General features: G+C 36.3%; 1 protein-coding gene across 1 annotated transcript in view; it reads right to left on the reverse strand.

The window, feature by feature from the left end:
• Positions 1–3,233: 3,233 nt before the first annotated feature.
• The window catches only part of CHRNB3 (cholinergic receptor nicotinic beta 3 subunit), a 19,301-nt gene continuing 12,257 nt past the window's right edge, over positions 3,234–10,277 (reverse strand). The window contains exons 4-6 of the mRNA XM_006916264.1: positions 5,799–5,908; positions 4,653–5,535; positions 3,234–3,435 (exon numbers count right to left, since the gene is read on the reverse strand). Coding sequence (XP_006916326.1) covers positions 3,301–3,435; positions 4,653–5,535; positions 5,799–5,908 — 1,128 coding nt within the window. The 3' untranslated portion in view covers positions 3,234–3,300. The remainder of the gene's footprint in view (positions 3,436–4,652; positions 5,536–5,798; positions 5,909–10,277) is intronic.

Consider the following 10,277-nt stretch of genomic DNA (forward strand, 5'->3'; position numbering starts at 1 on the left):
CGAAGAGATATCTGCACTCCCACTGTTGATAGAAATGAATACAACAATTATATATAATGTTTATAATGTGGTTGTGGACAAAATGGATTGTAAAGAACTTAATCTAAAGAAAGACATAAAATTTATAATCTGGAACTAAAATTCTGGATGATTTTGTCAAAATACAGAAGGTGATAAAGAGGGGAAGTGAAAGTGCTAGAGGAATTGTTTTATTCAGAGAGTGGCAGCTTAGGGCGTTAATTCTCAACATCCATCAAAAGAAGCTTGAATATGTTTATTAACAAATTAATAGAAATGGATGCATAACTTTTAAACCATTAGAAAAGAAAAAATAGGCAAATTCAGTAAAGGCTGAAAAGGAGCTAAAGAACTAGAAAGAGGGGAGGAAGGGAGAGAGAGAGAGGAAGAAAGAACAAGAAAACACACAGAAAACACAAAACGAAATGACTTTAAATAAGATTAAACATATCGATGGTGACAATATATGTGAAGGGGTTAAATCCTTAAACTGGGATTTAAAAAGTCCCAGATGCAAACTATTTATAAGAAACATGCCCCAAACAAAATAATTCAAAGAGGGATTTGGATTTAGAACTGGGAAAAGAGAAAAATTACTTCAAGCTAAAATCCAGGATTTGGCAACAGCAATTTGGGAGGGCAAAAAAATCTGAACAGACTCTCCCCGATGAGTCAGAGAGGGAGTGGTGGTGATGTGAAGCGCACCCAGAGGGGCAGGGAGGTTCCTGGAAACAGAACGGAAAGCGCTTTAACAATGATTCTTTTGGATTTGACACCGAAAACAAAGGCAACAAAAGAAAAAATAAACAAGTGAGACTACATCAAACTAAAAAGCTTCTGTACAGCAAAAGACACCACCAGCAAAATGAAAAGGCGACCTATGAGATGGGAGAAAATATTTGCAAACCATATATCTGATAAGTCGTTAATATTCAAAATATACAAGAAACTCATACAACTCAGTAGCAAAAAAACAAATAACCCAATTAAAAAATGGGCAAAGGACCCAAATAGACATGTTTCTAAAGAAAATATTCAAATGACCAACAGGTATATGAGGTGATCATCATCAGAGAAATGCAAATCAAAATAGCAATGAGATATTATCTCGCATCTGTTAGAATGGTGTCATAAAAAAGACGAGAGATAACGAATGCTGGCAGAGGACGTGGAGAAAGGGAACCCTTGGCACTATTGATAGGAATGTAAGTTGGTACTGTTGTGGCCTGTATAGAATAGACCAAACCAAGTATGCTCTCAAAGGCTGTTTATTAGCCGGCGGCTGTCCTGTACAAAGGAGCAGCCCTGAAATGCCAAGATACAAGGTTTTTAAGCCCTAAATCCCACTCTTGATTCTATCTTAAACACAAAGGTCTATTTCTCTCCTATTCACTACCTGTCAACCCACTGGTCAGGTGTGCAAGCGGGGAGTACAGAAGCAGAAAGCTTGTTGTTAGAATGTTATGTTCCTATGGGTGATTGCCTATGTTCCCATGGGCAATAGCCAGTATTCTCATGGGTGATGGCCAAACAGTAATTTTCTGTTTGTGCTTTGATTATTTTTTGATTATTTTTCATGCCACGCAAGCAAGCAGAGTTACACAGGCTAAAATTGGCAGTTAGCGTATGAGCTCATTGTTAGAAGTTTCAGGATTAACAGAATGTGGTTAGGGGTTCCAGAAACTAGGCCTAAGGTATAGACTTCCTTTGTCCAGTTTCAGGTTTTAATTATCCTTTAACCTTTTCACATTTCAGCAGGCTGTCACAGTACGGCCACTAGAGAGGTTCCTCAAAAAATTAAAATAGAATTAAAATAGAGCTACCATATGGTCCAGCAATCCCACTTCTGGGTATATCTAAAGCAAACAAAATCATTCTCTCGAAGAAATATCTGCACTCCCATATTCAATGCAGCATTATTCACAATAGCCAATGCATGGAAGCAACCTAAGTGTCTGTGGATGGAAGGATGAATAAGGAAAATGTGACACAAAGAAGGAAATCATGTCATTTGCGATGCAGATGAATCCACAGGGCATTATGCTAAGTGAAATAAATTAAAGAAAGACAAATGCTGCATGATATCACTTATATGTAGATTAAAAAAGAAGAAGAAGAAGAAGTCAAACTCAGAAACAGCAAGTAGGAAAGTCATTGCCTGTGGGAAATAGGGAGAGGCTGGTAAAGGGTATAAACTTTCAGTTATAAGATGAATAAGTTCTGAGGATCTAATGTAAAACATGGTGACTATAGTTGAAACGCTGTTTCGTATAACTGAAATTTCCTAAAACAATAGAATTTAATGTTCTCACAGAAGAAGAAGAAGAAGACGAAGAAGAAGAAGACGAAGAAGAAGAAGAAGAAGAAGAAGAAGACGAAGAAGAAGAAGACGAAGAAGAAGAAGACGAAGAAGAAGAAGACGAAGAAGAAGAAGACGAAGAAGAAGAAGACGAAGAAGAAGAAGACGAAGAAGAAGAAGACGAAGAAGAAGAAGAAGAAAGAAAGAAAAGAAAAAAACAATGGAAAGCTTAGAAGGTATTGTTGAAATGGATTAGATTAGCTGTGGGGACTTAAAAAACCATTATCGGAGAATGTTTAGTACAAGTACTTCAAGAAAAAGGTAATGGGTATTAATGACTGCCCTTCTGGTAGCAGATGACATTGTTTCTATTGTAAGTTCTTTTGATACGACCTTAAAACAAGTCCCAACTCACAGTAGGTTCTAGTTTCACCATCTGAAAATCTTTTCAATGTTACAAATAAACCATGAATAACACCTGCCTTAGAGACTTAGCACATCCGAGGGAGACCATTTTTAACAAATGCCATGTTGGGGGCTTTTAGTCGAAAGGTGGCATCTTGGAATCTTCATAATAACAGTTATGCTGTGCTAGGTGCTGTCATACCTGTGTAATTCTCCAAATGGTTCTTGAGATTTGTTCATCCACAATGATAGAGAAGTACAACATGCAGCCCCATTGTGCAACTCGGACAAAGCACCAAGGATACCCATAGATATAGGAGACCCAGGTCCTGCCCACACAAATAGCTTCACCTGGAGACATCCTTAAATTCTCGGTGGGCTTCCTTAGTTAGGCCTTAGTCCAGCTTCCGGGGGCATCAGTCCACCAACCAGCAACAGTCCTTGTGCATCCTGGTTTCTGACCTCAAGCTTTAGCATATGACTTATACATATTATATATATATATTGTCTGGATGTCAGTTCTAAGGTGTAATTTTGTCTTTACGGGATGTATTTTAGATTGCGCTGGAGACTTGTTCCTAGTGATAACTGTGTAGCCACATCTTCAAAGCTGGGGTAAAAATCAGAACCGAGCCTGTAATTGACACTGTCAGAAAGAGCCACAGGAAGATGCGGTCGAGAACCTGAGCTACAAACTTCCAGTCTTGTACTACCTGCAAAAGAGAAAAAGACATCTTCCATTCAAGGTGCTGGGCAACTATTCTGAATTCATTTCAAGGGATTTAAAAAGAGTAATATTCAGATTTATAACACATCAGTTTTCAAAACATACCTAACATATTGCCTGCAATATAGGCTCAGATTCTTCCCCATAACTTCACTGAAAGTGTCCCCCACAAAACAGTCTCTGAATGTTCATCGACATTGGAGATGTAAAATAGAAATGATAGAATCATTTATGCATTTGTAAACATTACTGATTAAAATGGGGAAAGCCTGATTTTTACATAAATAAAAAGCCAGTACCTCTTAGTATGATGTTTCTTGATAATACATATGAAATGATTTGCAAATTTAGAAATTAAGAATTGTAATGCCCCAATATCACAAGTCGTCTTTTCTTCCACTCCTCATGGGGATATGGCTGCTACAGCTCCAGAATGATAGACACTGCAGAGGAGAACTGACCAGGAGATGACAGCAATTCATAAGGGAGAGAGGAGACTAAGTCCCTTTGTAGGAAAGGAAGGTGAGGAGAATGAACAACAAGCCTCAAAGGGCAAGGTGAGAGCAAGAACAAGCAGCAAGGCGAGGGAAGCCTGAAGGACAGGGGCTAGTTTTCATGTTTCAAAGAAAAATAAATGTCCTATTTCTACTACATGGGGATTTCGTACCATGTCTCAAGTCATGTAGAATATCGATGGGATCTGAGTCTAGGACTATTCTGAGTCTGAAATTCACACTCTTGCCACATCTTTTTTTTTTTAAATCTGTAAACTAAATAACTACACCCTTTGTTGTAAAACTATATTTTAATATAAACTTAAATATATGATTCTTTGTTTCTTTATTTCCAAATACTATAGAGAGCGATAGAAATATCCACCATCCCATAAAAAAGAAGAGATAAATTATCAGAAACCAGAATAACCAATTTAAAATGTAGAATTAAATTAAGTAATATTAAGTCTAATCACAAGGAATTGTACTTTATAGTTGCTTCACTTTTGCTCATTCTGTTTTTGTGAACTTCTTTCTAAAAATTCATACCAAAATCCCTAATTTATGTCAGCGCTTGTTTTAAATTTTATATATGCGAAGCAGATTGCTAATAATGTGACATTTTAAACAATGGCAGCATTTTGTTGCAAATAGATATGAAAATATTTGTTCTTGTACATTGCATTATTATGAATATGAGTTTACTCACCTGGCTGATAAAATGCTCTTTCTTCACATGCCGTGAGATGTATCTAATGGAATCAGCAGCCTTTTCCAAGAAAGCAACCAGAACTTTTTCTCCATCGCTAATCTGTTTTTGTTTCTTTTTTTCTAGGACTTTACCTTTCACTACTGGCTTACTCTCATCTTTATCAGAGAAAGAGCAGCGATCCACGTGGTCCTTCATGCAAAGTAATTTAGGAAGTTTTTGCAGAAATAGGCTCTTAACCCAAGGGGCCATGGGATGGTAAGTTGAAGAAGATCTGTGGTGAACATTAATGACAAACACAGTAACGATAATCGACAGAGTAACAAAAATCATAATGAACAAAAGGTACTCTCCAATGAGAGGAATGACCTTTGAAGAAGATGGGATTATTTCCTCAATTACTAAAAGAAAAACTGTCAAGGAAACCAAAACAGATGTTGATAAGGAAAGTTTTTCTCCTTCATCGGAAGGTAAATAGAACACAAGAACTGTTAGAAAAGAGAGCCCCAGGCAGGGGATTATCAGGAAGAGAGTGTAGAACAGAGGCAGGCGTCGCAGGACAAAGGAGTAAGTGATGAATGGATATGAATATAAACCATCTCTTCTGTTTCCCTTCATCCCTTTAGCATTTAAGATTTCCCATTCTCCATTATCAAAGAAGTCTTTTCTGTCAACATTTTCATTTATCAAAACGAGGTCAACCATGGTACCATCGTAAGTCCAGGACCCGAATTTCATGGAGCAGTTCTGCCGGTCAAATGGGAAAAACGTGACATCCATGGTGCATGAACTTTTATAGCTGGCGGGAGGGGTCCAAATGACAGTTCCATTAGATTTCACTATGACTTTGGTCATGAGGGAGCCTTCGAAACGTCCATCAGCACTGTAGTAAAAGGAGTTTCACTTTAATGGTTAGTTGAAAACTTTACTTATTAGTTAGGTTTTGGAGGGTTTTTGTTTTTGTTTTTTTAGCTCTGTACTATTTGTATTTTATTACTTTCCTACTATAGTGTCAAACAATATTTAAAAAGGAATAATTCTCTCGTTACTTAAGGTTGTACATTTTTCTTAATTATTTTACCAAAGCCAAGCTCTTCTATTTCTAGTCCTAATCTGCCCAATGTCCTTTTCTTCTGTGATACTTACTTTTCAAAGAGAACTATGTCAGGAAGCCAGAGAGCTTCTGATGGAACTTTAATTGAACGAATTCCACCGTATTCATCAGGATTCCAGCGTAATTTGTGGTCTGTCCATTCCTGCACAAAATTAGTATACTGTAATTTTATTCTGAACATTAAATGTATTAGACTTTGGAATCTTCAAGTTTATGTTAATCCTCTAATTCAGTATTTTATTCAAAAAGGGAAATTCATTTGCTTTAGAGCTTATGACCCAATCCGTGGTAGTTCAAAAGATACAGCTTGAACCAGCCTGGTCTCTGATCTTGCCCAGGCCCGCATACCTGTCCTACCTGGAATTTCCAAAATTGCCACATCTACGCCACAATGAAGAGGCTCAGCAACAAACATCACTGATTCATGATCCATTTTTTCAACCTATTTTCTCTTAAGAAACAAAAAGCAATGATAGATCTAACTCAGTTTATTCTAAGAGACTTGGCCTAGTGATATTTTAATCTTATGATGAAGGGTACAAGTTATTTCGAATGTCATTTAAAAGTCTTGAACAAACATCCACATTATGTTCATATAAAATACCCAGTATCTACTGACTACTTCTAATGACATTATAACTTTTATCCAATGAAAAAAATGCTTTCCAAGAATTTTTTAAGTTATAATCTGAATTCATTTTGTGAGCACCCAGTTTTAAATTAGATTCCTGATATTATTAGCTTCTAGGTGCTTACATATTTTTCTTCATAATAGAATGAAATCATTTAGCATTTTTTATAGGGGCTGATGGATCCAGACTAACAAACCTGACCATTAATTGATTGGATTATGAGGCTTAAGACGATGATGTATGGATGACCCAATTATAGTAGAAGTAGATGTTCTTAAAAAGATTTTGGATCCAGAATCTTATGAAATCTGACCTGAAAATTAAATTCTTCTATTCCACTGTCCCTCATGTGGACAGTTGAATAATGATGTAGGATAATATTGAATGACATTTCAGAAAGTCGGAAGGGTATGCCTGGCATGAGGCTTCCAGTGATGCCAACTATATCATTAAAAATCAGGAATCAGATGATGGATGACTTTACTGGATGGTAAAATATTAAAATATGCATGATGCCTGAGAAATGAGCAAACTATACACTCTAGATAAGACATTATCTATTTTAGACAATATTTGTGAAGCTTGATCCTTGAAAAACAATGGTTAAAAGATAAGCATATTTAAAAAGGTACAATCTAAAGAATAAAAAATTGCATGACTATGGAAAACTATGTATATGAAGGCTGACAGTTTAAGAGCCCAAACTAATAAAGTATTTACCACATTTACTTGGTACTCACAAGCTTCTCTCTCTCTCTCTCTTATTTTTCCCTCTTCCTCTGCCCATTTTGAAAAGCAAACATAATTTTCTTCCTATGAATAATTTGTCTCCTACTAAGGAGACTTTTACTATCAGCAGCAGGTCTGAATGTCAGAAATGCTGAAGGGACCTCAGAGTAGCACTTTTTGTTTTACTTTCATTTCACTTATGTTTCAAAATTTACTCACAATAAAATTCACACTTTTTGTGTACAGTTCTATATGCAAGCAGTTGTATCATCACTAACACCATCAAGATACCAGAACAACTCTGCTGCCCCTAAAATTTGCCATTTGTAATCAACCCCTCCCACATCCTCAACTCCTGGCAACCACTAATCTATTTTCTGCATCTTCTAGAATGTTATATAGATGGAATCATACAATAGATGATAGCCTTTCGATCATGCTTTCTTTCATTTATCTTATGGATTTTGGACTCTTCTATCATTCTATCATTTGCCAGGTAAAATATTTGGATTCTTTCCAGGTTTTAATTATTGTTATAAATAAAGCCACTATTAATATTTCATACCGTATTTTGGGTAAAAACATTCTTTTTTTTTTCCTCTTGAGTAAATAAGTAGGAGTGAGATAATTAGGTCATATAGTGAATGTATGTTTAACTTTATATGAAACTGCCAAACTGCATTCCAGAGTGTCTGTGGCATTTTACATTCTAAATGGCAATGGATGAGAGTTTCAGTTGTTTGACATCTTCTCTGCTACTTGGTATTGTCACATTTTTAATTTTAACTACATTATAATAGTTATAAAATGGTTATCTCACTGTGGTTTTTAATATGCATTTTCCTAATGACTAATGATGTTGAACATCTTTTCATGTGCTTACCTGCCATCCATATATCTTTCTTGGTGAAGTGGCTGTTAAATCTTTGCATATTTTTAATTGGGTTGTTTGTTTTCGTATTACCAAATTTTTAAAGTTCGTTATATATTCTGGATAAAAACTACTCCTAGCCTGGAGCTGCCTTAGACAATAAAAAAGTAAACTAACAGACAAATAATAACTACTCCTGTGGTCCTTGTTATGAAGCGGCAAGGTGGTTTGGGTATAATGATACAGAAGAGTGTTATGGAAAAGGAAGGTAGTTTTGAGGAAACGACATTTAAACTGAGACACGAAGGTAAGAGGGAGCAGTGGGAGGTGGCGTGGAGCAGGGAGATCTGCTGTAGATGGAAGGCAGAAATATGGGAAGTCATAAATGAGTAAGAGATTAGGAATAATATTCAGTATCCGTGTAGCATGTGCTAGCCAAGACTCTCAAAGCCTTTTACAAATATCAGCTCCACTTTGCAGCAGCTCCCAGGTGGAGAGGGATGTGACAGCAGGAAACAGGAGAGCACAGGATATGTCAGGGCCAAATATCAAGGTTAATCTACAACTAAGAAAAGAATGGGAAAGTGCTCCAAGTCTAGTTTTCTTAATTCTGAAAAGTGCAATTTCAAATCCATGCCATATATATTCCTTTAAAATCGTCTTTTCTTACATAGATTTCCTGAAATATCACTCATACCTGAAATAATACTCATAAATGTCTAGCTATTACAATTTAGAACCAAATTTCATTTAAACCTAATCATAAGACTTTTTTTTTTTTACTATAAATAAAGTCTTCAAATTATTCTTAGTTTAATATTAAAACCAATAGATAGTATGGAACAAATATTCCTTGCTATTGTTTTGATTCACAGCCTCTGGGACTTCTCTGGGAACTTCAGTTATCTTAAGGCCAGATGAAAAATTGTTAAAACCAAATTAATGTTGATTTATTTTAATCTTAAAGATAGTAACATGACATATTATATGTCTGATATTCCCATTAGATCCATGAGTTGCCAGTGCCAAGAGATGGGATTTATCATTAAGGATGAGAAAGTCTATAAAGGCGGCACCAGGAAATGACATTTATTAAGTCCCTACTACTTGCCAGATAATGTACGAGTCACATTCATACGCATGATCTCGTTTAATCTCCCAAGGACACTGTGAGCTAAGCATTGCTTCTATTTCATAGATGAAGAGATTGAGAGTCACAGAGGTGAAATGACTTGCCCAAGTTTACATAGCAGGCCTTTTGACTCCTAACTCACTCTGCTCAATGCTTACTCAGGGTCTGCTTGAATCAGAGACCAAACTAGCCTCCTTTGCTAAGATCAGAATCAAGTTGTAGAAAAGGTAGAAAAATAAGATGGTGATAAAGGTCTGCGATAAATTCATGGACTTGTGTCATTGCAGGTTATACAGGATAATTAGGCTTTGGGGAGCTCACCCAGACCTTTACAGCAAGGCTGTCCCTTCCCTAGGAGGTTTATTTATTTATCCTCTAAGACCAGCTCCAGAGATCTATCCAATGAGAACTTCATTATGTTTGCTGAACTTTTTGTTGATCTAAAACAGAAATCAGCTGTTGGAGGAACAACACTAGTTTAAGATGTTGGCCATGGCAGACATTCAGGCCCCTTTATTTTCCTCAGGATTGTCATGGGGAGAGGAAAGCAAACTGCTTTCAGAGACAGTGAAGCTGGCTCACTTAGAATCTTATTGTCTTATTGGTGTTTACACCTAACAGTGCCTAGTACAATGCCTAACACAGTGCCTGGGGCAGAGTAGGTGCACCTACTCTGTAAATGGTATTAAATGAAGAAAAGGGACACTTATTGTCACAATGATTATCCGCATGATAACATCTGGCAAGGGTCCAACTCTGGGTCATTAATGAAAGATTGGTTTCATCTCCCATGACCTTTAAGGTGCTTGCGATGCAGTTTCCTAGCCTTGAATATGACAAAACAGAATCTGAGTGGCTGAGAGCATTAAGTACCTTCTCCTGAAGTTTTAGTTACTCTACGTTAATAATCTATTTATGATTTATAGGGTTTTGATTACTCTCGGGAAGTACAAAGAAGGAAGACAAACGAGTTTGCAAAATAAAATCAATAAAATAAAAATAGCTCCATGTAGAGGACTTTCTCAAGATGTCACTAAATTTATGCTTGATAAATGTCTTTGGTTGAGAGGATACAAAAGGAATGTCTAAATATGCCAAAGGAGAACTATGGAAATAGACAATAAGACTGAAGAATTGGGTAAAAAAA

Source organism: Pteropus alecto, unplaced genomic scaffold (genome assembly GCF_000325575.1).
Source record: "Pteropus alecto unplaced genomic scaffold, ASM32557v1 scaffold24, whole genome shotgun sequence".
NCBI classification, from domain to species: Eukaryota; Metazoa; Chordata; class Mammalia; order Chiroptera; family Pteropodidae; genus Pteropus; species Pteropus alecto.